Source organism: Phascolarctos cinereus, unplaced genomic scaffold (assembly GCF_003287225.1).
Source record: "Phascolarctos cinereus isolate Bilbo 61053 unplaced genomic scaffold, phaCin_HiC Scaffold_9;HRSCAF=440, whole genome shotgun sequence".
Lineage (NCBI taxonomy): Eukaryota > Metazoa > Chordata > Mammalia > Diprotodontia > Phascolarctidae > Phascolarctos > Phascolarctos cinereus.
Genome location: NW_027556402.1, coordinates 16536973 through 16564563, shown reverse-complemented (window position 1 = coordinate 16564563; position 27591 = coordinate 16536973). Strand labels below are relative to the sequence as shown.

Genomic DNA, 27591 nt, shown 5'->3' with positions numbered 1-27591 from the left:
CGGTTACAAATTTCTTACATTGTAGATGCTCCCCCACAGACCTTATTTTCAAGTCCCTCAATAATCTCTGATAACATTTCCCAAGGCAATCCTGCTTCTTTTTATTTTCCCCCATCCCTATGCTGTTTATGTCCCCCAAGCTGGCTCTGGGCAGCTTCATTAGAGCAAAGACATCAAAGGACTGGGATCCTTACGTACAGCTTGGTGGCTCCTGTTTCTATCTGAGTTTGACCCCAATGCACTAGAGAAATGATTTCATGATGCAAAATGTTAGACCACTCTAATGCCTATTTGTCTGGTAAGCTACCTGTAGACAGTAGCATTGCTTTTTTTCTGCTCCTGGTAAGGTTAGTGTAGACCAAACAAGTGACATAAGTTTGAACATGAGGTTTGAGATCCTTAATATTGAAAGGTAACTCCTGGCTAACATCTTGTAGAAGACAGATTTTGGTTGGTGGTAGGAAATTCAACATAAAACCCCACGATGTGGGAGAGAGAGAGAATTCAAAATGGAGCCCAAAGAAGTAGGTTTAAGCCTTGGTTCTTCCACTTGTTACCTATGTGACCTTTCTGGGCCTCAGTTTCCTCCTTTGAATGATGAGGGGTTTAAACTAGATGGCCTCGAAGGTCTCTTCCAGATGTAAACGCTATGATTATGGGGGGGGGCACGCAAGTATTCTGGACTACTCAGATTGAGTGGAGTGACCTTCACAACACACAAAGTCAATGAGCACCATTTAGGACTTATGTGTGGGTGGTAACTCTATCTTGCACCCTGCTAAGATTTAGCTGTGGTCATGTGTGGTTATCCATCCCTCTCCTCCTCATTCTCCAGTTCCCAAAAGTTGTATAAATGTATGTCTGCATATAAAAATTCACATGTCTATATAGGTTCAAGCCCATCTGTTTACATAGCTCCTCCATTAGACCGTTAGCTTCTTGAGGGCAGGGATTGTCTTTGGCCTCTCTTTGTATCTCCAGTGCTTAGCACAGTGCCTGGCACATAGGAGGTACTAATAAATGTTTACTGATTGACATATAAAAAGTACTCAATGATGTTGAACTGAACTGAATTGTTAAATCAGAAAAATAATTCTCATCGAGAGCTAGGGAGGGCTAGAAGCCTGGTGGATAGAGACGTGGGGTCAGCTACACCTGCGTTTAAATCCTGTCTCAGATACCTGCTAGCTATCACTTAATCTCTTTTTGTCTCAGTATCCTCATCTGTAAAATTACAAAGAGGATTGAATGAGATAATATATGTAAAGTACTTTTCAAGACTTAAAGCTCTCTATAAATGCTAAATATTAATATTATCAAAGGTTATCTTTATCTCCCTCCTCCCAACCCTCCCATTGTGCTCACTGGATCTTCCATTATATTAACAAACTGCCCTCATAGTAGAATTGTACCCTCCTTGCCTACCCCTAGAAGTACTTTTATATATCTATATCTACACCTACATAGATTATCTATCTATCCATCTATCCATCTGTCTGTCCATCCATCTATCTATCTATCTATCTATCCATCTATCTATCCATCCATCCATCCATCTATCCATCCATGCATCCATGCATATCTCTCTCTCTCTATCCACCCACCCATCCATCCATCCATCCATCCATCCATCCATCCATCCATCCATCCATCCATCCATCCATCCATCTATCCATCTATCCGTCCATCTAGCTAGCTATCTAGCTAGCTATCTGCTTGTATGTGTCCATCTTGTGTCCCTCAATAGAGAGTGATCTCTTTAAGGCCAACAACTGTTTTAATTTGTCTCTGTATTCCAAATACTATACCTAACACATAGTAGATAGTTAATAAAAATGCTTGCAGAACTAGACCAAAGGACCCTCTAACAGAGTGCTAAATTACTGCTGAATAAGCAAAGCTGCTCCTCACTTTGGAAAATAATTCTGATTGGACTGGGACAAGTCATAAAAATAATTAATCACCCCTGAATCGAAATATAACTAGCTTAAAACAACATCTTTCCGTGGTCAAAAAACAATTTCTGACTGGAAAAGCAGACAATCTAATACAATGTCTAGTTTTTTTACTCCTTGAATAAATATTTTAAACTCTTCTAAAGTGTTATTTCGCTGGTTCCATCTCTCCACTTTATTTATAAAGAAATCAGATCCTGAACACCCCTATGGAGGCTGTGAAAAGGGAACAGCCGATGGGCACAGCATGGAAGGGATAAAGGCAACAGCCGAATGGGAGGGCCCAGGAGAAGGCGTGGGAGGGCTGGCTCCAAGGCAGGGAGATGATGGTTTACACTGGAAGCCAAGCAACCGCGATCCTGGAGATTTGGTTACAGCCAAGTAGAACATAGCTCTCCTTTCAGTGGGACACCAGGCCTTCACGCACAGGGGTCTGGAATACCATGTGCTCAGAGAACATATTTATGGACAAGTACAGCCTGGGCTACTCTGAAGGGTAGGGGGAAGGACAACTCTGTCTCATGCAACTTTTCATTTTGTAAGTGGCAAAACTGAGGCCCAGGGAGCCTCCATGACTGAGGATCACAGATTCAGAGCTAGAAGGGAACTTAGAGAACATCTAATCCAAACCCTTCCCTCTGCAGATAAGGAGACTGAGACCCAGGAAGGTTAAGGCAAATCAACAGGAATTTGTTAAGTATTTACTATGCATCAGGAAGGGCAGCTAGGTGACTCAGTGGATAGAGTGCCAGGCCTGGAGTCAGGAAAATCTAAGTTCAAATCCAGCCTCAGACACTTACTAGTTGTGTGACCCTGGGCAAGTCACTGAGCCCTCTTTGCCTCAGTTTCCTCATCAGTAAAATGAGCTGGAGAAGGAAATGGAAAACCACTCCAGTAGCTTTGCCAAGAAAATCTCAACTGGAGTCAGAAAAGTAGGACACAACTGAAAAGGACTGAACAGTCAATTCTGACCTATGTCTCAAACGCTTCATGATTATTTCTGAGTTCCTAGTGGCTGGCACTTTATAGACACTCTATAAATGCTTGGTGAATGGCCAGTTGGGTGGGAAGGACCCTAGCTCTTTCCCCAGGGGATAAATGTATTGACAGTAAACAAATCCGGTTGGGAAGAATGGCCAGACCAGTTCACGTCACCAACTTCCATCAATAAGTCAATGTCTCCCTTGGCCCCCCTGAATGTTTACTTGTATGTAAAAGATAGTGACTATAATATGAAGCTGAAAAAGGGCTCAGTGACAAAGGGAATCCCAGATGGGGAGACATCAGAGCTGTCCTTCATGCCAGCTACAAGCTGTCCCCTCTGAAGGACTCCTCCTCCTTCCTTTCATGCTAACCATTCTTGCTCTTAACTGTTTGCTAAATCAATCACAAGAGCAGTGGCGTGACTTTACTAGATTTAGATTTGCAAATGACTCTCAAACTGGCAGGGTCCCCTGACCCTAGAAGCATGAATTCTCCAAACTGCTACTCAGGGAGGTAATTGCTATCTGGAAAACGACAGCATTCAATCCGCAAGCATTGACTTGGGCCATACTGTGAGCAAGGCACTCTGCTGGTAACTGCTGGAAGCCTCAGGTAGATTAGACAAGGGACCTCTCCAGGTGTGCAATAGTCTAGTCTTAAGGAGACGTCTACAGAGAAGAGAGACAGCTCATATGGGCAGAGCTTTGTAAACCTTAAAAGTGCCGTGCAGATGATGATTATTGTTCTTATTCTTGTAACTGGAGGAATCTCATGTATGAAGTGGGATGTGGGAAGTGGAATCATGAATTCTGGGAAAGGGGAAGAGGGACGGAAGGGAAGGGAATAAGCATTTTATACAGCACCTACTTTGTGCTTTACAAATATGTTCTTATTCAAATATCCTCACAACAGTCCTGCGAAGCAGGTACTATTATTATTCCCATTTTACAGTTGAAGAAATTGAGGTTAAGCAACTTGTCAGGGTCACATAGCTTGTAAGCTGAGTCTAGATTTGAACTCAGGCCTCCCTGACTCCAGCCTAGTGTTCTGTCTACTGTACCACTTACCTGCCTGAAGGAAACAATATAATACATGCAAGTAAATACAAAATATATACCCTAAGAAGCCAAATGTTTGCCTGTGGGTGCATGAAGGATCATTTCTGCATTTGATTAAAAGGCACTTCTGAAGATGTGCGTTTCATTCCTGAAACCACAGGATCTTAGATTCTGAGCTAAAAGGGACTGCAGGACATCTGGATAACCCTGACATATATACACATACATATATGTATATATACACACATGCATATATGTATACACACATAGACATGTAGTATGTCTATGTGTGTATAGTGTATGCACTCTATATAATATAGTATATCGTATATATTATATGTGTTTGCATATATACTATATACATATGTGAGTACATATATGAGTGTATATGTGTGTGTGTATATATATATATATATATATATACACACAAACACACACACACACATATACACTTATACATTTGTGTGAGGGGGTGTATGTACATAATTTTTAGAGATGAGGAAATTTAGTGACTTGCCCAAGGTCTCTTTGGTTGCAAATATCAAAGGTAGGATTTGAATTCAGATCATCTGACTCTAAAGCCAATTTCTTTCATACTGCCAGTGTTCTCAGTGGGCTGTTGGGTCCATAAGTGTTCCCTCAATGACAAGGAGCAAACCTGTTTATTCCTGCCCATTTGTGAGGCTCCACATACAGGTAATGGCACAGATTCCAACTGATAAATAATTGATAAATAAACAGAAGCAGGACCTAAAAAGAGGTAGCTTGAACGTCCTGCTGCAGTGTATCTCTGACCGCTCCCCACAGGAACCCCCTGCTCAGGCCAAATGCATCTACACATTAATTCCCAAGTCATCCAGCAAAGTCCATGCTCTCCACCATTCTCCTGGTCTCTCTCCCCTCTCTTCACCTGCCTCTTCTTTGGGGGCCTAGTGCACATCTCACTTCCTCTAGGAAGCCTTCCCAACAGCCTCTAGGTTTCAATATGGAGCATATGCTACTCAGGCTTTTGTTTTGTGTTTACATAAACGTCCTGCAGCCTCAGTAAGCTAGATGGTGCAGTAGATAGGGCCCGGAGAGAGGCCCTTCAAATTCAGCCGCAGGCAGACACTTCCCAGCTGTGTGATCTTGGGCAAGTCACTTAATCCTCTCTCTGCCTTAGTTTCCTTTACTCTAAAATGGGGATTATAACAGCACCTAATTCCTAGGGTTGTTGTGAGGTTCAAATAAAATCATATTTGTAAACTTAGCACAGTGCCAGGCACACAGTATGTACTCAATAAATGTTTATTCCCTCCCTCCCTCTATGATGATAGGGATTATGTCTCATATCACCAAGCCTTGAACAGCATCCTATACTGTGATAAGCTCAGTCACTGTCCACTGATGATGAGGATGGACTTACAAGGGAAAAAGTCTGTTTTCATTAACACATGGCAAAAACGTGTAATTTTAGGACTCAAGGCTAATATTGACTTCTGAAGTTGAGTAATGTCTACATAATGTGGGTTGATCACTCTCTTAAAACAAAAGGAAGGCATTTGAAGGTTCTATAAACATAAAAAGTCCAAGTGGTCTATAATGGATATCTAGGCTCTCCCCAGCAGCAAGGAGGCCAAGCAGAAGGAGCATTTGTCCGGAGGCTTGGTGCTCCCCACTCATCACCAATGGGGCTTGCTATCAGGGTTCCAGGGGCCTGTGAAGCCATACAGAAAGAGGTCATAACACAGGATGGAACCCAGGAATAACCCCTCCCTCACCAATGATTTATTGAGCCCTTTCTGTCACAAAAACCACATTATTTTAGAGCTTGAAGTAATCTTAGGTGTTACCTATCCCATCTGTTCCTATAAAGGAAGCCTTCCTATGTCATGCTACTTGCCTAGTACTGTGTTAGGTGCTGCAAAGGATAAATAGGCAAGGCGTTTTTGTCCAAAACTATTTTCTGGTACTAGAATAAAAAAAATTGCCCCATTAGACTTAGTCCTGCCTCTTTTCTGAGGGTGTGCTGATAATATGTTTAAGACCCAGCTTTCTAGGAGGCCATACTTTTAAATTCAACCTGAATTATTAATGTTTTCTCTGTCACTTTCTTAGTTGAGAAAATCAACAAAACAATGAATCAAGCCCTAATTTGTAGCATTTGCCAATTTCCAAGGTGTAAATGCTCACACTGAAAGTTTAACAGCCCACAAGAGCTGGCTCCAACACATTCTGCCCTGTTACCACCCAGAGCCCGAATGATCCAGTAGCAGGACATGACTTTTGATGAGAATGCAAATGATGTTTGCAGATATTCACTTAATCCCACAAATAAATAAATAAATAAACAAACAAACAATAAATAAATAGATGAATAAATAAATAAGTAAATGAATGAATGAATAAATAAATGAAGAAATGAATGAATGAAGAAAGAAAGAAAGAAAGAAAGAAAGAAAGAAAGAAAGAAAGAAAGAAAGAAAGAAAGACAGACAGACAGAGACTAGGGATGACCTAAAAGTTAATGGGAAGACACACGATGGTATTGGCAGGCTGTGATAAGCACCTTACCAATGATGCCTTGCACTCAAGAAATGATGTAAAAGGTAGTGTGGGGGCAGCTAGGTGGTGCAGTGGATAGAGCTCCAGCCTAGGAGTCAGGAGGACCTGAGTTCAAATCTGGCCTCAGACACATGACACTTACTAGCTGTGTGACCCTGGGCAAGTCACTTAACCCCAAATGCCTCACCAAAAAGCAAAAAAAAAAAAAGTAGTATGAAAGAATGTAAAAAAAAGGGGTGACCAGGCTAATCGTGAATCAAGAAAGGGAGAACGAAGGACAGTTCAGGTGTTGTACTGGTGTCCAGAAGTACTCAGAGGCAACAAGGGGCTGCCACCGGGCATAGAGCTCTGGGCCTGGAGTTACCAAGACCTGAGTTCAAAGCTGGCCTCAAACCTTAGCTGTGTGAGCCTGGGAAAATCCCTGTTTGCCTTAGTTTGCTCAACTGCCAGATGACAGCACCTACCTCGAAGGGTTGTTATGAAGATCAAACAAGATATTTCTAAAAAGCTTAGCTCAGTGCCTGGCATGTGGTAGGCACTTAATAAATGCTCATTCCTTCCCCTCTTCCCTCTCATGAAATATTCAAAGGAATCTAGTGAAGGCCTCCCTACCTCAGGAGCACCATCTCCAGCCCTCCCCATCTTCCTGCCCAGAACGTCCTTCCTCTTCAGAATCTTTGGCTTTCCACAAGACTTAAGTTCCACCTTCTGACAGACGTCTTTCCTGATCTCACTAGGTACTAGTCCCGTTCCTCTGAGAGTCCCTTCCATCCTCTCTGTATGTATATGTGCATATGTGTGTGCATGTGTGTGTATGTATGTGCATGTATGTTATGCATATGTATGTATGTATGCATTTGTACGTATATACGCACACAAATACAATCAAATAATTACATAGTATATAAAGAGTAGAGTTGTGTATACTATTTATATAATACGATTAATTGGAATTTTGGTAGAGACAGGGGCCAGGGAATTCCAGCCATGGGCAATGTACAGCACTAGAAAGGGACAAGGCCAGTTGCTAACTGTCCAATCTGGCCGGAACACAGGGCAAGTGTGGAGGCTTAGTAAGGGAACAAGCCTGGAAAGGGCACTTGGGAAGTAATCATGGAGAGTCATGAACATGAGGCTAAACCATATATATAGCATATGTTAATATGTATCAATAGCATAGTTACAGGAATATATTTGTAAATATTATATTTATGTGTAATATAAATACAACATGTGGCAGGGTATAATTGAATATTATAAATGTTATAAATGTAAAATATTGTGTTGCATTGTGTAAAATGTTGTGTTGTGTTATGTTATGTTATGTTATGTTATGTTATGTTATGTTATGTTATGTTATGTTATGTTATGTTATGTTATGTTATGTTATGTTATATTATGTTGTCTTCCCCATTAGGATATAAGCTCCCTGAGGGCAGGGACTACTTTTGCCTTTCTTTGTATTCCCAGCACACAAGAATTTCTTATTAAATGCTAGTCGACTGTTTGACTTAGTGTATCTATCTTTCCCTCCATCATACTGTACACTCAGTGAAAACCAGTCTGTGTATCGTTTATCTTTGGGTCCTCCCATGTTGAGTGTCACGCAGTGTGCAAAACCAATTACTAATCTGCATCTGTTAGACTGAATTGCCTTGAGGTTGAATTGTAGTGGTTAAGAAGTACCCACCTCAGTGAAATCACAGTATGTAATAAGTGCCATAAGAGACAAATAAAGACTGTGCCATGGGAAATTGAAGAGAAAGAGAGAGAGAAGGGGAAATAAGGGGGAAAGCATTCAGGAAAAACTGCATGGGCATGGAAGAAGCAGCTGTCTTGAATGACGGATAGAATTTTGGTGTTCAGTGACAGGGGCCAGGGAATTCCAGCCACGTGCAAATGTTCAGGGCTAGAAAGGGGCAAGGCTCGTTGCTAACTTTCCAATCTAGCTATAGCACAAGGCACCTACGGAGGCTTAGTAAGGGAATAAGACTGGAAAAGGCACTTGAGATGGAATCACGGAGGGTAAAGCGTCAGCACTTGATTCAGCAGACGTGGGAAGCCACACTGAGGGAAGAGCTTTGCATAGGAGAATGGCAGTATCGGAGTAGTGTTTTAGGGAAAAGAATCTGGCAGTGGTGTTCAGGATGGATTGGGAAGGGAATGGGAGACGATAGGCAGAGATCAGGTATGACCTCACTATTACATTACAGCAGAGCGAGGTCACACAGTCCTCATTTAGAGTAGCTTGGGAATGGTGGTGCCACCGAAAATGGACAGGAGGGGCTGTATTCGACATTCATTACACCAGATCATTTGGGTTTTCTGGAAATTCATCGCTGCACTTCTACTCCCCCACCTTTACTTCACCCCTACCCTGAGTCTGTTTCCTCTGGAGACACGCTTTGGTCTAATGAAGAGATATTAGACTCCAAAGGAGGAGCTCCCAGATTCTCTTTTCTGACTCTGCTAATGGCTCTGTGACTGACCTTGGAAAAGTCAGGACCTCTGTGAACTGTGGTTTATTCAAGAGGTCCCCGCAGCAATACTGCAAGAAATAACCAAGCAGTGTGAAGGCCAACGAAAGCCAAGGACTCTGGCAGTCTGACACCGTTACCAAGCTGTTCAGTGAAGGCGATAAACGGGTCCGATACCGATGCGAGCAGCGAGCCAGCCAGCTTGGCTTGCTCAGTGCGGAAACACACGCTCTCTGAAAGCATGCTGCTCTTCATATCGTAATGCTTTGGTCTCGCTCGACACCTCAAGCCTTCTCTTCTTAATCATTTTCAAGTAGTCCTCGGCTTTCCAAGTTAGAGACGGGACCACAGCTCTCTTGTGATTAATTGACTGTCCTTCTTTAACTCCATGTGAGCACAATTTACCCCGGAGGGAACAGCTTTTGGAGCGATTGCATTCATGGTGAAATGCTCTTTGACACTATTCTATCCGCAGGTGGAAAAAGGTGTGTGTGGGGGGGAATGACTGCATTCAGTCAGCAGCCCGTGTTACTGAGAGGAATGTTTCCAAATAAGCAATTCTAAATGTGACAAGAGCTTTTTACTTGTCTACTCAATGCCTATATCCCTCTGACACGCGCTGGCACAACACTTTTCAGAGATGGAGAGACATAAAGGAATGTTTCTTCATTTGTGAAAAAGAAAACAGATATCCAGCAGTTTTCTCAAAAGCTCACAGATCATAGACCTGAACTCGGAATTGTTGCACACATCTGTATCAAGGCTGGGCCAGGTGTGGCCAGGTGAACTAGCACAGCATATCCATACTAGCCGAAGGTCCTTACAACCTTTCACATCATGGACCATTTTGGAAATCTGTTGAAGCCTATGGATCCCATCTCAAAATCACTTTTAAAAAATGGTAAAGGCAATACTAAATTTCAATTAGAGGAAAGACAAAATAATCATGGACTCCTTGAAATTTATCTATTGACACTCCTTGAGGGTCTATGGACCCCAATTTAGGATGTTTTGTTCTAGGCATAACTATGCAGATAATATCAAGCTATTGTTTAAATTAAAAGATTGTTACCAATCTGATGGAAATAGATATAATCTTCTCTTCTGGAGAACACCCTGTGTTTCTCCAGTTCACAATGCCAGCCAGTGGTATTTGACATGCAAAATATATGTACATGTGTGTATATGTGTGTACATATATATACAAATATGTATACTATATATATGGAGGGCAAAATTTATTGTGATTAAAAATAGCTCTAAGGCAAAGGAAAGTCAATGTTACTATTCATTTTTTCCTAACTGAATCATTTCTAAGTCTCTATTTTAATTACACTTAGCAATTATGAAAATAATTTCCTCCAAAATGCAGCTATATAAAGTATTTGCTGATGTCTGATGAAAACTAATCATATAATGCATTACCAACTGGAAACAAACTTGTTCCTTGCCCCCAATGTCTTGCCTCTGCCTGCTTCATATCCCTGAAGATTTATATATCTGATATACATAGCCAGAGCTGGCCATTGGGGGAAAAAAAATGCTGCCTTCTTGAAATGACTCATTTACAACTTCCGTGTGTAAGAAAATGAGAGTGTTACCAGAGCTTGCTGCTTTTTGTAGTGGCTTTTCCAATAAAACCCAGAGACAGTATCCGGGTGTATTAGCCAGAAGGAGACTAGTAGGAAACTAGTTCACTCATCTATCAATGAATCAACAAGCAGTCAGATATCTTGTAGGCATTTTTTAAGAGCTTAGAGTGTGCCAAGTAGTGTGCTGAGCACTAGAAGTGCAAAGAAAGGCCTTCAGAAGCTTACATTTACATGGAGGAGACAATAAGCAAATAATTCGATTCCCCTCAGAAGGTGAGGTTTGGGCTGAGTCATGATAGAAAGCAGTTGGCAGAGGTGAGGAGAAAAAGCATCTTATGCCTCAGGGACAGCCAATGCAAATGTGCAGAGTCAGGAAATGGGGTGTCCTCTGTGAGGAACTCCAAGTAGGCCAGGGTCACTGGATCATAGAGTTTATGGAAGCAAAAAAAGCATGAAAAGGCAGGAAAGGTCCAGGTTGTGAAGAGTTTTAAAAACAGACTGCTCCATTTGATTCTGGAAGGAACAGGAGGCCACTGGAGTTTGGGTGACATAAGTAAGACCTATGCTTTAGAAATAAATCATTTTCACAGCTGAGTGGAAGATGGATAGGGAATGAGGATGGAACGGAGGCCAAGTAGTCAATTTGGAGCCTGCTGTAAGAGGTCAGGTAAAGGATGATTAGAATCTGCATTAAGGTGACAGTTGTTTGAGAAGAGAGAAGCCAACATACTAGAGATGTGGAAAAGGTAGAAATGTATTGAATAGGAGAGTGAATCAAAGAGATGCAAAAGGATTGCCTTGCAGCAGTGAGGGCCCTGTTGGGTTTGTTGTTATGATTTCAGTTGTTTTCTGGTGTGTCTGACTCTTTGTGACTCATTTTGGGGTTTTCCTGGCAAAGACACCAGAGTGGTTTGCCATGTCCTTCTCTAGTACATTTTACAGATGAGGAAACTGAAGCAAACAGGCTAAGTGACTTGTCCAGGGTCACACAACTAGTAAGTGTTTGAGGCTGGATTTGAACTCATGAAAATGAGTCTTTCTGACTCCAGGTTGGGTACTCCATCCACTGTGCTACCCTGCACATCAATGTATCAATTTACTGATTCATGCAACATCAATTTATGTTGTACCCAGTCAGCACTTCTTGACTTTTCTGAAATGAGGGCAGCTAGGTAACAAAATGTAGAGACTACTGAACCTATAGTCAGGAGCACTATCTGTTCAAATCCAGCCTCAGCCACTTACTAGCTGAGTCATTTTACCTCGCTGATTGCCTCAGTTCGCTCATCTGTAAAATGGCGATAAGAATAGCACCTACCTCCCCGAGTTGTAGTGAACGTAAAATGAGATATTTAGAAAACACTTTGCACTATATAGAGGTTCATTATTATTAGGTGATCTCTATTAGGTGGTTTCTTATTGTTCTAAATTTCAGATTCTACGATAATTAGAGCTTTAGAAGGGATGTTTATGAGAGGAAAAGACATTGATTATAACGGTAGCAAAAGGCACAAACAACTACACATTATGAAAGAAAGAAACTCACCTTGAGTTTATGTTCTTTTCTATTAACAATAACAGCTGTGATTTGTTGGTCCATGAAAATCAGGATGGTGACCAGCAGGGCAGGAATAGCAGATGCAAGGTACACCCACCAGGGGTTCCCTCCAAAGGGTGGGACAAACCAGCCTCGGTTGGGACTTGTTGGCTTTGAGAACAAAGAGAGGAGGAAAAACTTCAGAATAATCATAATAATTTTGAGGTGAGCATGCCTACCAAGTAAGGATAAATCAACCTCTGAGAAGTACTTTTGCCTCTATGGTTTTCATCTGGATATGCCTAAAGACTCATTAGTCAACATACATTGTTTCATGGCCCATACAGACAAGAATGATCCCAGACCCTCCATCACAGATCTCATGTTTCTTTTGTGGGACCAATGAATAATTTCACAAAGCTAGTGTACAGGGAGCTATGTCAGTTTATAGAACTAAGGGCAAAGAAACCCAGCAGCATCTACATATCGAGAGAAGTGGAGAGACAGGTAGACAAGCCCAGAGAGAGACAGATTAAACAGAGACAGATAGCAAGGAAGAGATAGAATCAGAGATGAGCAGTAAAAGAAAGAGAGATTGTGAGATGGAGAAAGAGACAGAGAGAGAGAGAGACAGAGAGAGAGAGAGAGAAGTTCCACCTACCTTGAATTCACTTGGCACAATTAGTTTTGGAGTGTCCACACCTACCAGGGCATCGACAATACAAAAAATGAAGATGGACAGGATAATGGCAAAGTCACTAATAAGTTTTCTTGCCTAAAAGAAGAAATAAGACACCATTGACTTAGGTTAATACTCAAAACATTGCTCGATTTCCATGAGAATGAAACTTTGTTTACATGAAGGTAATCCTATCATTGTCTCAGGGCCGATGGACTGGAGGAATCACGCTGAGATTTGGTCATTGTTTAAATTATGTTATGAACTGATATCATGATAAAATAGGTCCAAAGTTAGAACTTGATAGAGCAGAAAAATGGCATTTTAGATCTGGAAGAATATGGAGAGATTATACACCACTTCTAGTGAGATTACACAGGTTTTTGACCCAAGTAAGTGCTTAATAAATGCTTTTTCATTCGTGAAAAAAAGGAACCATCAGAGGAATGCAAATTCTGATCAAATAAGCTCACATGTGAGGTGAAAACTACAAAACACTATTCACATGTTACTTACTAATGACCTCATCACCAAATCCAACGACTTTTAGCAGTATTCATCCTCCTTGGTTTCTCTGAAGCCTCTGATACTTTGAAGTAAGTCATGCCCTCCTCTCCTTGGCATCCCACTTAGCCCTCAAACTCAATATGTTTTGAACTGAATTCATTATCTTTGCTTATTTCTGCAGATGTCATCACCACACTCACAATCTTGGAACTCGGACTCAGGCTCATGATCTTGGAGTCTACTTTGGATCTTCCTACTTTTTCAATCCATGATAAATGATGTTGATTCTATTCTAGCAATATCTCACATCTGTCTCCTATTGTCCCCCCCTCACTACTCTAACCAAGGTCTTCTTTCATGGACAAATACCCATTAAATCCTCTCTTCTCCTATCAATTTATTCTTCATATTGCTGGCAAAGTAATTTTCCTAATGCATGGGTCTAATCACTCAAGTCTCTCATCAAAAGCCTTTAGGGGCTCCCCATTTCCTGTAGGATAAAAAAACCCCAACTTTTTTAGATTGACATTCAAGGCTTCCAGATTTGTCTCCCCTTCATGAACTCCATTTACAGAGTAACAAAATGATTAGCCATTCCCTAATCTGGTGAGAGGCAATATGACATAAGGAAAAGAGTATTGGATGTGGAGTCAAAATACCTCAGTTTGACTCCTGATTCAGAAAATTACTCTGATCGTGGGCCAGTCATTTAACTTTTCAAGGCCTTCTCAGATGTCTCATCTGAGAGAAGATAATATGAGTGCTACCTGTCCCATTAGATTGTTTTGAGGAAAGTACTCTGCACACCTTAAAGTGCATCAACCTGCATTTTTACTGTCCTACCTTGCAGTTCTAAGCCTTCAATTCAACAAGCATTTATTAAGCACCTCCTATGTGCCAGGTACTGTCCTAGACACCAGAGAAACCAAAACAAAAATGAGACAGTTTTTGATCTCAAGAAGTGTACATTGTAGTGTGGGAGAAAAGCACGTTCAACAGCAATTCAATATTAAAATAATACAAAGTAATTTGGGTGAGGAACGAGAAAAAGAATGCTCATTTTTTGTTATTTACTCATTTTAGTTGTGTCTGACTCTTTGTGACTCCATTTTGGAGTTTTTCTTGGCAAAGATGTTGGAGTAATTTGCCATTTCCTTCTCCAGCTCATTTTACAGATGAGGAAACTGAGGCAAATAGGATTAAATGACGTGCCCAGCCAGGGTCACACAGCGAGTTAGTGTCTGTGGATGGATTTGTACTCATGAAGATGAGTCTTCCTGACTCTAGGCCTGGAGCTCTACCCACTGTGCCCCCTAGCTGCCCTAATTAGTAGGGGAATACTAAAGGTGAATGATGTAAGAACTCTTGGAGGAAGTTGCCTCTGAGCTGAACGTTGAAGCAAACTAGGGATTCTGACAAGCACAGGTGAGAAAGGAGAGCGTTCCAAGTATGGGCCACATCACAGACAAAAACACGGAGGTAAGAGATGAGCTGCTGTTTATGGGGAGCACTAAGTAGGCCGCTTTGGATGGCACATAGAACCTGCATGTGTGGAGGGGAGGCAGGTACCATGAAATCTACCTGGAAAGATAAGCTGGAAGCAGATCTTGAAGGGCTTCGAATGCCAAACATATCATCATTGTGGTATGTTCTCCTTGCCTCTCTCACTCCCTTCTTGTCTTGCCCTTGACCTTATCACTCAAATGACCTTGTTCTCTACAATATCACCAATGGTCTCTTAATGGCCCAATTCAATGGCCTTTTTCTCAGACCTCACCCTTCTTCACCAGTTGATACTTGGCTCTACGTTCTCTTCTTTGATAGCTTCTTCTCTGTTGTCCTTGTTGACGAGGTTTTTTTGGGGGAGGGGTTAGATAGTACCCTCCCTAACTACTCTTTCTAAGTCTCCTTTGCTGGACCAGCATCCATATCCTATCCTCTAAACATGAATGTATTCCAACCAATTTGGCCTACTTTCAAACCCAAAGGAAATGTAACATTTTAAAAATATAGAAATGAAACCAAATCTAAATCTATTAAGACACTCTGAAGTCTGTACCTCCCTATCACTTACTTCTGGCAGTGACTAGACATGCCAGTCCATTCATGAGAAAACCTGCTCCCACAAGGTCATCTGTCCTCTCCTGTGGAATGAGGAGTCTCAGACAAGTGTGGCCCAACATCATTGCTTGTGGGGGCCCACTCAGAGAGAACTTGGGATCTCTTCTGGCTCCCTCTTCGTTAATCTGCTAGTGACCAATCTTCCACTCCTGTTGGCTGAGACAAACACAGTGCACAACCCAAGGCGGAGTGAGTGATAGTTTTTTGGGGTTTTTGTTCGTTTGTTTTGGCATGGCTTTGTTTTTTAGCAGAAAATAAAAATGCAAATATGGTGACTAAACAGCTGTTTCAGCATATGTCATTCTCCATTCCTTCAGCCAAGGTCCTTAAAAGAGATGATGTCAGCAAAAAGAAACAAAATACAAAATCCCAAATCCCTGAACTCCAGCGTATGTGCTGAATGGAATAATTGCCCAGTTCAGGAGGTTTTCTTCCCCCTTCCCCACCTTCTTTTTGGAGGTAAGGAGGAAAATGAAGAGCTAAGTAGCGATCCTCATTCCCTGCAGAATTAATTGGGAGATATCTCAGTGAATCAGGATAGGAGCAGCCCATTTACATAATCATCAAAACTGCCAAAACAAAAGGCTAAAAGCAAGAGTGAGCTGGGGAAGGCCTCTCAAAGAGCCCTAGTCTATCCCTTACTGCTTAGCAGAACAACAACCTAAGACACTCGTTATAATCACACACTTCCCGAGGGATGCTGTAGTATTAATTATTGAAATAGCCACAATAGGAGACAGCAACAATGAGGAGCCAATTAATCATTGAGGGGGAGAAGTGATTTTAATCTTCCTGAAACCCAAGAGAGCATTCTGTTTTCATTTTGCAGAATTACTGCTGTTGCTAAATTAACCACGACAAAAGAATATTTTGCCTCCAGAGCTGTTCTCACTGGAGGGGATCCTGATATAAGTGACTAATGCAGCATAACGCAACCTGTAAGCGATTGATAAAGATGATATTTATTTCTGATGTCAAATTTCTCTAAATAGCTCCTTTCTCTTATACTCTTCCCATATTCTTGGTGTTATATTCCAAATAAATATGATAAACGAGCACTTGGATGACAAACTGTATATGTTCTGGCCTGTTAGTGATAATTGGAAGTATTATATTACCATATTATAAAAGAAATAAGAAACACAATTAGTAATGATAACAATAATGCAACGGGTCAGCTAACTCTTTGCTACCCTATTTGGAGTTTTCTTGGTAGAGATACTGGAATGGTTTGACATTTTTTTCTTCAGCTCATCTTACAAAAGAGAAAACTGAGGCAAACAGGGTTAAGTGACTTGCCCAAAGTCACACAACTATTAAGTATCTGAGGTCACATTTGAACTCATGAAGATGAGTCTTCCTGCCTTCAGACCTGGCACTTTATCCACTGCACTACCTCACTGCCTTGGATGTAGGATACAAGTACTGTTATCTCCACGTTTACATGTAGCTCCTTGTCAGCAAGCAGCTTCTTCCCAGTTGGAAGGAGGGAGGATCTGAAAGATCATGGGAGGAGTTTCCTTTTATCGGTACTTTTATAATAGTTTTTTTCCCCCTGAAGATACGTGCTGATTTTCATTGCATTCTGAGCAAGTGCTCTCCATAAATGAGAGGACCACACCACCAGGAAGGACAAAGGTGTACTCTGGAAAAATGTCCCTAGACTTGACCATAGGCCTATATTGAGGCTCCTTCTCTCTGGAGACACAGAGACTTCAGACAAATGAGAAGTCTCTATCTAGACATTCTCTAACCATATCCTTAATAACACATTCCAAAATTTTACTGAGAATCAAAGTCAAACTCATTGGCCTCTTATTTGTCAAATCCATTCCTCCTACCCTCTCTTTAAAAGAAAAAAGAAAAAAAAAACTTGGGCATTAGCTAGGCAGTGAGCTGCCACAGTAGATAGATGAGTCCATGAGACTTGAGTTCAAATAATGCCTCAGATACTAACTTGGTGATTCCAGGTGTCACCTTTGCCTCAGTTTCCTCATCTGTAAAATGGGGGTGATCATCACAGCGTCTACCTCCCAGGGTTGTTGGGTGGATCAAATGAGACAACATTTGTAGAGCGTTTTACTGACCATGAAGTATTTTATAAATACTAAATGCTAAAAATCATTGTCCTTTTCTAGTCCTGGGGCACCTCTCTTGTTCTACAGTCCAAAAGCCTTGGATCATTAATGGTTATGAATGCTTAAAACTACTCCAAGACTTTTGGAGCATCCTGTATGTAATCTTCCCTACATCACGTCCAGTGGTTTAGCGATTTCATCCACCAGTTCCATTTCTGGAAGGAAGCATATTTATCAAGGCTGGGTAGGTTTTCTTTTACTATCTCCTTAATTACTTAGGAAATTGACTCCCCATCAGCCATTTCTCTTCTATTCTTTCCAATATAAAGATGATTCATTCTCCTCTGGCAAAGAAAATAATAGCAAAATAAGAAAGAAAGAAAGAGTTTTGCAGATGAACAATTATTGCCTCATCATCTCATTTTCCCTTGCTTCCATCTTCTGTAAATACCTTTTAACAATAGAAATCAGTTGATGGGTTCTTTGCATATATACATCAGCCTCTTCAGACAATTCCTTCCCCCCCCTTCTTTCTTCTCAATTGATTCTTCTTATATCTTTGGAATGGCATTCTTGAGAATTTTCTGTCCATGCCTCCTACCCTCACTGAATTCTCTTGTAGAATTTTAATCCAGGGGATACTACCTATATTTTCTCTGAACCCTTCAAAATCTAGATTGCATGTCCAATTATGCCCAGATTTCCTATCCTCCTCTATCACCAAGGGCTAGGTAAAGAACTGAGACAAAAGATGGACTACTTTACCATCACAAAAATATCAATCTGGGAGGGGAAGACCCTCAAAGTTTGACTTGAATTTAGAAAGGCCAAGGTCATCCACTGCGTCCAAGGCCATCACTAGTCATCTTGATTTCTGTCTTGCCACTGGACTCTGATAACTCTGGAGGAAAGAATGAGACTGACATTGAGCAGCTCTGCCTCACCAAAATCCAATTCATGCACAAGTCAAGACACCACCCTGTGATGTCATTTTGGTCCTCTTCAAGAACAAAGAACAAACAACTAAATTTCCATTACAAACTCTAGGAAGCAGTAAGCTTCCCCCACTCCCCCACTGAGGCGCTCATCATTTTCACCCAGCAACTGGTTCCTCCCATCTGGTAAGAATCAGAACCAAAACAGAATTCCTCCTTGTTGGTTCCTATGATTTCTGAAGGATGGAGTTACATTACAGCAAGAAAAGGAGTTGTTAGCTGCTCTGTTTGGGCTCAGAGAGAGCTTTGGCATGTCTGGGGAGTTGAAATTTCCCATTGCTATTGAACCACACCTCTGTGTCAACACTTAGGATTTATAACCTGAGCTCCTCATCTGTTTTCTCTTTCTGTCCAGGTGGTCTGTAGTGATCACAAAACTCATCTCAAGAAATACATCTTGACAAATGGGAGCAGCACCAATAAGAAGGTGTGAAATTTTTTTGGTGTAGACAGTCTTCCTCCTAATTCTAACACAGCAGGCCGCATGGCATAGTCCAGAGAAAACAGGTGTTAGAATCAGGAAGCCCTGGACTTAAGTCCTAATTTTGACATATATGGCATGACATTGGACAAGTCCCTTAACTCTGTCCTAGGCAACCCTCTAACTATCCAAATTACAGAGAAGATGTCACATTGTTGGAGCATGTGATAAGTTCTCTGAACCAATAAAAGAACAGATCCAGTCCCCATCTCACTTCTAATGCCTCTTTCTGTGTCATGTTCATGCTATACCTAGATGCCAATTTTGTGGAAAGATGCTGGTGTCTGGTGAGTTGACATTCTTTAAATGAGAATGTCAAATAGTCTGCTACTCTTAGAAACTACCCCTTGCTGGGTATTTTTGTTCTTGTTCTTTGCTGGTTTTTCTTCGCCCTGTTCCTATCATAGGCTGGTACAAGCCATTTTGGGAATATTTAGCCCAGAGCAACCAGGACAACTGAAATATCATCAGGGCAATGCCTTTTTTTTTCACCTGCCCTGCCTTCTCTGTGTAACAGTTATGTCTGGCTGGAAAATGACCTCGGTCTATCAAAACAGGAGAAATTCTAGACATCTGCAAAGCCATTAGCAACTTGGGAGTTATATCATCTGCACACTTAGCTGAAAAAACGTTCTTTTAAATTGATTAGAAATAGGATATTCAGCAGATCTTAAGATGCCCATGAGATCCTTACTCATATTTCAGAAAGCACCTGTTCTATTCTTCTTAAAAAAAAAAAAAGAGGACTCCTTCAGGAAGGGAAGGAAAAATGAAAGGACCCTGCCCCCAAATAAATGAAAAATTCCCCCAAAAGAGGGTGAAAGAACGGTCCACAGTGACAAGAAAATAAAGACTGCAGGCTCATAAATTTAGGGCTGGAAGAGGCCCTTGGAGTTCATCAAGTCTAACTCTCTTATTTTACAGATTAGGAAACTGAGGCACAGAGAGGTTACATGACTTGCCCAGGGTCACAAAGCCAGGATTTGAACTCAGGTCTTTTTGACTCCAACCTTAAAATATGAGCTCAAGAAAGAGTTCAATTCAGGTCTTTGATTTTGAATGAGATTGCGTCATGGAAATTTACCTAAAGTTTGATACTCTAAGAAAAGCGTACACAAAGACATTCACCCAGGATTTTAACACATGGAGCCTACAATGTAGGCAGTGAGGGGCCGCTTTTCTGTAGGGTAGGTCCATCACAGAGCTAGAGCTAGAAGAAACCTCAGAGAACATCTGGTCCAAACTCCCTCATTTTATAGGTAATGAACCGAGGCCTAGAAGTGAAGTGACTTACCCAAAGTCATACAAATAGCAACTGATGGAAAAAAAGATTCAAACTCTGGTCAATTCAGAGTTAACACCAAAAAGGTCATAAAACCTATCTTCTCTTTTTAGATGACATTTTATTATTTTTCTTTATTATCCCCGAATTTACAGTTATACCATGGTGAGGGGGATGTTTTCAAGATGGGCCCTCCTGAATTACTTTTAAATACCAAGAGACTCACCAGAGTTGGAAAATAGCGACTGGTTTTGAACTTCTTCAGGGCCATAGAGCACGTGTATGTACCAAGAAAGAGGATAAAGGACATGAGCGTGATATCAGGAACATATTTGCAGGTGTTGCCCACGAGCTCCCCACCATATTTCAAACACTCCTTCTTAGACAAAGACGCCCAGTCAATGGTGGCATTAGGAGGCTAAAGAAAAAAAAATTAAAAATATTATATGGGACATAGAAACTTGCATTCATCAACCTATGACAACCTGATGGTACTGAAAGCGTAATAAGTTTTTGCAAAGTACTTAAGATAAATCCATGTAAGAAACAGATTTAATGGATCATTTAGCCAACATGCTATAGTCATGTTTCGTTAAAAGAAACAAACCATGGAACTAGGTAGAAACATCCTCAGTCTTTGAGTATCTGAGATCTTTTTCCCCTTTGTTGTTCCAAAAGAGATCTTTTAAGCTTCATTTAAAAAAAAAAAAGATTGTAACCAAGTTTTCATCTGTTCTTAATTAAGCTACCAGTGTTACAGACACAAAGCATGGATTCCATGACCCTGACTGCTAATTAGTAGGCTGAAAACTTAAAACATAGTAATGCAGTATCAGAGGTTAATGCATTTGAGATGAGCGAATTTTCCAAATAACTTAAAAGTAACCCTTCACCTCCTAATTTTTTAAAGATGTTAATCTCTAGAAAAAATTGAAAAAACTATATTAGCAAGTTAGAAATAAATTTTCAGTCTTTTACTTGTTTTTATGGACCTTTTATGGACCTTCTAAAGCAATCTGCATTGAAAACACCTGAACTTTATTCTGATGATTATTTTTACTCAATAATGCTCAAATCGATTTGTGATCTCATTGATTCGGGCATCCCCTTCATTGCCACAGACCGCTCCCCAACCCTGTACGCCCATCCTAGGTGACTCTGGTCCATGGCCTCCGATGAGTTCACCCAAGAGTGGCCGCTCAACATGCTGGAATTATTTTTAATTTATAAAAAAAAACAGAGATAGTAGTATGAAAATATTTATTTCAAAGTAAAAAAAAAGTGACAATTAACTCCCCTGGCTCTCCCAGTGCTGAAGTTATTACTGCTTCTTAGAAAAGTTTTCTCTTTATCTCCAGGTTCCCATCTGTTGTCTAAAGAGCTCAACCTGTCAAATGTCTGACCTTCAGATAAATGGCTGTTACTATCACAGTGTAGTGAGGGGGTATATCGACTTGTAAAGGAAAATTTGTTTGTTTACTAATTTCTTTTAGGGTTAAAGATTTTTTATATCTGGTAATGGAATACTGCCTTTTAAATGTGAGGATCTGCTTCTTTGCTCCTTGGAAGCAAGGGCATCCTCTCCCATACCCACCATACCACTAATACTGGTAGTTACTAACAGAACAGTTGTGACGTATGGGGTGAGGGAACTAGGTCATAATAAAACACAAACCCTGGTTTGAAGGAGCTTACTCTATAGACCTCAAGAAGTAAGGTGTTAAAACAAGTTAATTTTTTAAAAGTAGAATGCAAATTTTTATAACATAATTTTCCCGCAAATGTGTAAATGACTGAATTGCATAATTTCTCCCTATCAACCTTTACTTTTGATAGGTGATTAATCATACTTTGCTTTATATTTGAGATTGCTGAACACAGATTTTTTTCTTCAGGCCTTTCCTCCACTATTAAGGTCAAGATTTTCCTGCATTTAAAAGGTGCAGTCTTTGGTTTTGAAAGATTAATCAACTACCACCAAATATTTTATTCAGCAAAATTATAATATTTTTAAATCAGCAAAAATGTGCCATAATTTTTACTCTAAATTCTAACATCATCAACAAATACTACCCCATAAACAGCTAAGATTTCTTCCTGGCTTTCAAGATGACGTATAGACTAAATAGTTGTATGTGAGGGTGTGTGTGTGTGTGTGTGTGTGTGTGTGTGCGTGTATATATGTATACGTATTCATATGTACATGTGTACATATGTATATGTATACATGTGTATATGTGTGTGGTGTATGTGTATGTGTATGTATATGTATATGTGTATGTATCTGTATCTGCATCTGCATGTGTATGTGTATGTGTATGTGTATGTGTATGTGTATGTGTATGTGTATGTATATGTGTATGTATATGTATATGTATATGTATATGTATATGTATATTGTATATGTATATGTATATGTATATGTATATGTATATGTATATGTATATGTATATGTATATGTATATGTATATGTATATGTATATGTATATGTATATGTATATGTATATGTATATGTATATGTAAGAGCCAAGACGGTGAAGTAAAGGCAGGGACTTGCTTGAGTTCTCCCAAATTCTCCTCCAAACAACTTTAAAATAACACTTCAAAATGAATTCTGGAGCAGCAGAACCCACAAAAAGACAGGGTGAAACAATTTTCCACCCCAAGACAACATAGAAGGTCAGTGCCTGAGCAAGCCAGCAGCAGACCTTGGGGGTGACTGAATCAGCAGCAGAGGCAACTTCTGGATCATTCAGACCACAGGCAGTAAGGGGGTTAGGTAACTGGTCAGGAGATTACAGGGCAGCCTTTGCTGGCACTGGATGTAGGACTCTGTTGCATTGCTCATACATGGATCCAGCTTGTAGTCCTGGGTCACAGTCCCAAGGCAAGGAGAAGCACTAGCACATTGGAGCATGTGGCCACAGGACAGCAGGGACCCTGGTCATAGTTCCGGGAACACAGCCCAACTATAACATCAAGTTAAAAGTTAAGAGAGGCTGGGAAAAAAAATAACCAAAGAGAAGAAGGAGGAGGAAGAGGAGGGGAAGAATACGACCATAAAAAGTTACTATGATGATCAAAACAAAAACTCGGAGGAAGACAATAAAGTCAAAACTGCTACATCCAAAACCTCAAAGAAAAATGTGAATTGGTCTCAAGCCCAAAAAGAATTCTTAGAAGAGCTCAAAAAGGATTTTCAATATCAAATGAGAGAGGAAAATTTGGGAAAAGAAATGACAGTGATGCAAGAAAATCATGAAAAAAGGAGTCAACAGTTTGGCAAAGGGGGCATAAAAAATACTGAAGAAAATACAATATGCCAAATGGCAAAACAGGCATAAAAATCCAATGAAGAGAAGAACTCCTTAATAAGTAGAATTGGCCAAATGGAAAAGGAAGAACAAAAGCTCACTGAAGAAAATAAAAATTAGAATTAGGTAAGTGGAAGCTAATAACTCTAGGAGACATTAAGGAACAATAAAATAAAAGAATGGAAAGAATAGAAAAAAATGAAATATCTAATCAAGAAAACAACTGACCATGAAAATAGATCAAAGAGAAATAATTTAAGAATCATTGGACTACCTGAAAGCCATGATAAAATTTTTTTTAAAAAGAGCCTAGAAATCACCTTTGAAGAAATTATTGTGGAAAACTGCCGTGATATTCTAGACCTAGGGGGTAAAATGGAAATTGAAAAAATCCACTGATCACCTTCTGAAAGAAACCCCTAAATGAAAACTCCCCACAAAGTGAAGGAGAAAATATTGCAAGCAGCCAGAAAGAAACAATTCAAATACTATGGAACCACAGTGAGAATAACACAAGACTTAGCAGCTTCTACATTAAGGGATCAGAGGGCTTTGAATGTGATATCCTGGAGAACAAACAAGCTAGGATTACAATCAAGAATCACCTACCTTCCCCCTTTAGGGGAAAAAAATGGATATTTAATGAAACAGAGGACTTTTGAGCATTTCTGATGAAATACCAGAGCTGAAGAGAAAATTTGACTTTCAAATACAAGACTCAAGGGAAACATGTAAAAGGTAAACAGGAAAGCAAATAAGGTTAGACTGCTTACATTCCTACATGGAGATGATACTTTGCAGCTCCTAAGAACTTTCTCATTATTAGAAGGAGTATACATAGACAGAGGGAATGAGTGTGAATTGATATAATGAGATGATTATCTAAAAAAGTAAAATTAAGGGGTGAGAAAGCGGGATGCACTGGGAGAAGGGGTAAAGGAAAGGTAGAATGGAGTAAATTATCTCACGTAAAAGAGGCATGAAGAACTTTGACAGTGGAGGGAAATGTGAGGCAGGTGAAGGGGAGCACATGAACCTTACTCTAATTGGAATTAGCTCAAAAAAGAAATAACATACACACTCGGTTGGATGTAGAAATCTATCTTACCCTATAGGAAAGTAAGAGGGGAAGGGGATAAGAGAAGGGGGTGGGGCTGATAAAAGGGAGGGTGGATTGGGGAAGGCTGTGGTCAAAAGCAAAACACTTGTGAGGAGAGATGCGGTGAAAGGAGAGAGAGAGAGACAGATAAATGAGGAAAATAGTGTGAAGGGAAATACATAGTAATCACCAACTGTGAAAAAAATCTTACAGCAAATTTTTCTTCATTTCTCAAATATATGTAGAGAACTGAGTCAAATTAAAAGAATATAAGTCACTACTCAATTGATAAATGGTCAGAGGATATAAATACGCAATTTTCAGATGAAGAAATCAAAGCTATCTATAATCATATAAAAATGCTCTAAACAACCATCTATTAGGGAAATGCAAATCAAAACAACTCTAAATATCTATCAGGATGGCTTATATGACAGAAAAGGAAAATGGCAAATATTGGAGGGGCTATGGAAAAACTGGGACACTAAAGCACTGTTGGTGGAGTTGTAAACTGATCTAACCCTTCTGGAGAGCAATTTGGAACTATGCCCAAAGGGCCATAAAACTGTGAATACGCTTTGCCCCAGCAATACAACTACTAGGTTTGTATCCCAAAGAGGGAGAGAAAAGAAGGAAAATGACCTATACAGGCAAAAATATTCATAGCAGCTCTTTTTGTGGTGGCAAAGAATTGGAAGTTGAGGGGATTCCCATTAATTGGGGTTTGGCTAAACAAATTGTGGTATATGGTTGTGAAAAATGCTATTGTGCTATAAGAAATGATGAGCAGGATGCTTTCAGAGAAACCTGGAAGGACTTATATAAACTGATTCAAAGTGAACTGAGTAGAACCCAGAGAACATTGTACACAGTAACAGCAACATTGTATGATGATCAACTGTGAATAACTTCACTATTCTGACCAACACAACGATCCAAGACAATTATGAAGGACTTAGGATGAAAAAACTATCCCCTTCCACAGAAAGAACTCATGGAGTGTGAATGTAGATGAAAGCAATTTTTTTTTGCTTTATTTTTCTTGAGGTTTTTTTTTGTCTGTTTTCTTTTACAACATAACCAATGTGGAAATATGTTTTGCATGACTACATATCTATAACCTATATGAAATTGCTTGCATTCTCAATGAGGGGGTACAAGAGGGAGGCAGAGAATTTAGAACTCAAAATTTTAAAAAATGAATGTTAAAAATTGTTTTTACATGTGATTGGAAAAAAAGAAAATGTATACATTTCTCTTCCTTGTCTCAATTTAAAACATCACTTTTAAACTTTTACTATATCTCAAGTCACTCTTTTTTTTTTTGACAATTGGGGTTAAGTGACTTGCCCCGGTCACACAACTAGTAAGTGTCAAGTGTTTGGTCTGGGACCAGATTTTAACTCAGTCCTCCTGACTTCAGGGCTGGTGCTCTAACCACTGTGCCACCTAGCTGCCCCTTAAGTCACTCTTTACAACACTGCAGCATATGCCTTAGCGTCTAGAGCAGAAATTCTTTAAAAAAAATGTTGATAATTATGTTTCAATATAATCTGTTTCCTTTGTAGTTCTATGTATTTCATTTTACACATTTAAGAACATTATTCTGAGAAGGGTATCCATAGGTTTGGCCAGATTGCCAGAGGAGCCCCCAAAACAAGAAGATAAGAACCCTAATTCTAAAGTATTCCTTTTTTTCATTCCACAAACAATTATTATGGGAAGAACGTGGTGTGGTGGGAAATAGAAAGTTTCAACAATAGTGGACATTCATGAACTATGCTTCAATGTGTAAAGCACTTTATGCTCTATCTGATCTTGAGAATGGACTCATGAGGAAGGGGCCACTATCACGCACATTTCCTAACCAGTAGCTTCCACTAGAGAGCAGGACTGAAGGCTGAAAACTCTCACTGCTCTCCAATACTAACAGTGTCTTAGTTGCACAACATCTATTGTTAAGAATCTACAGGTTGAAATTACTTTGTGAATCAATTATTCCTTAGAATATCCCGTTTCTATCAACTCACTAATCTGGTACTGAAGACAAGTAGTTTATCTAGGAAATGGGCCCATGCAATTTTTCATGGATTAGCTTTAGAGCATCACTGCGATGAGTAACAAGATCACACAGTAATTAACATTCTAAAATGTTCATTAAAGTTTTTGGAGGCATGGGATGTTCTTTACACACAAAATCCTGGGGGGATAAGAAACTATAAACACTAATACGGGATACTAGAAAGGGGAAGTGATCTGTAGGATATGGGTATGGGAGTCATGTACTAGGCTTATGGTATTATCCAAAGTTAGGGCTACTGACTGTGGTTAAGATGGTCCCTGTGTTTATGAGAAAGAATTGTGCTGGGACTTGGTATCTCCCCCACCCCCAAAAGGAGAATTAAAGCATCTATCTGTTAACCTGACAACTACAACAGAGAGGTTTGTTGTTTTCAAGGGGCACATATCTAAGATGTAGCTGAGAGCTGCACAAGACTTGTTCAAACCAGCAACTTCTGGTGATTTGTCTGAGCCAAATGACACAGCCAGAAACAACCTGGGAAGTTTTCTTTTTCAAGATTCTCTTTCAAAGATTACAAAGTCTTGAGCCTGAAATTGAAGACCACAGGGACTCAGATTGTGTTTTCATAACTGCTGCCCTTTGAGGGCCAGGGATGGAGGAAAGAAAAAATTATCTGGGAGGTGACTGGCTGGTTAAGGTGATGTCTGAGAAGGGGATTTGGATTTCTGGATGGTAATTTAAAGTTTAGGAAAAAAAACCTTCCTCACCAGGGATAGAGTGTTGAGAATAATGTACTTGTCTGCTGTTTTACAAATCAAATCTAAAGAGCCTGAAATTAACAAGGATGGGAGAGTGAGTTTGGGTG

The 27591-nt window shown here is 40.1% G+C and overlaps 1 protein-coding gene across 2 annotated transcripts in view; it reads right to left on the bottom strand.

Annotated features, from left to right (window-relative positions):
- Window positions 1-27591, bottom strand: part of SLC4A4 (solute carrier family 4 member 4) — a 398910-nt gene that overhangs the window by 29520 nt on the left and 341799 nt on the right. For both annotated transcript variants that reach the window (XM_020988496.2, XM_020988499.2), the window contains exons 16-18: window positions 20517-20708; window positions 12809-12922; window positions 12157-12318 (exon numbers count right to left, since the gene is read on the bottom strand). In XM_020988496.2, coding sequence (XP_020844155.1) covers window positions 12157-12318; window positions 12809-12922; window positions 20517-20708 — 468 coding nt within the window. The remainder of the gene's footprint in view (window positions 1-12156; window positions 12319-12808; window positions 12923-20516; window positions 20709-27591) is intronic.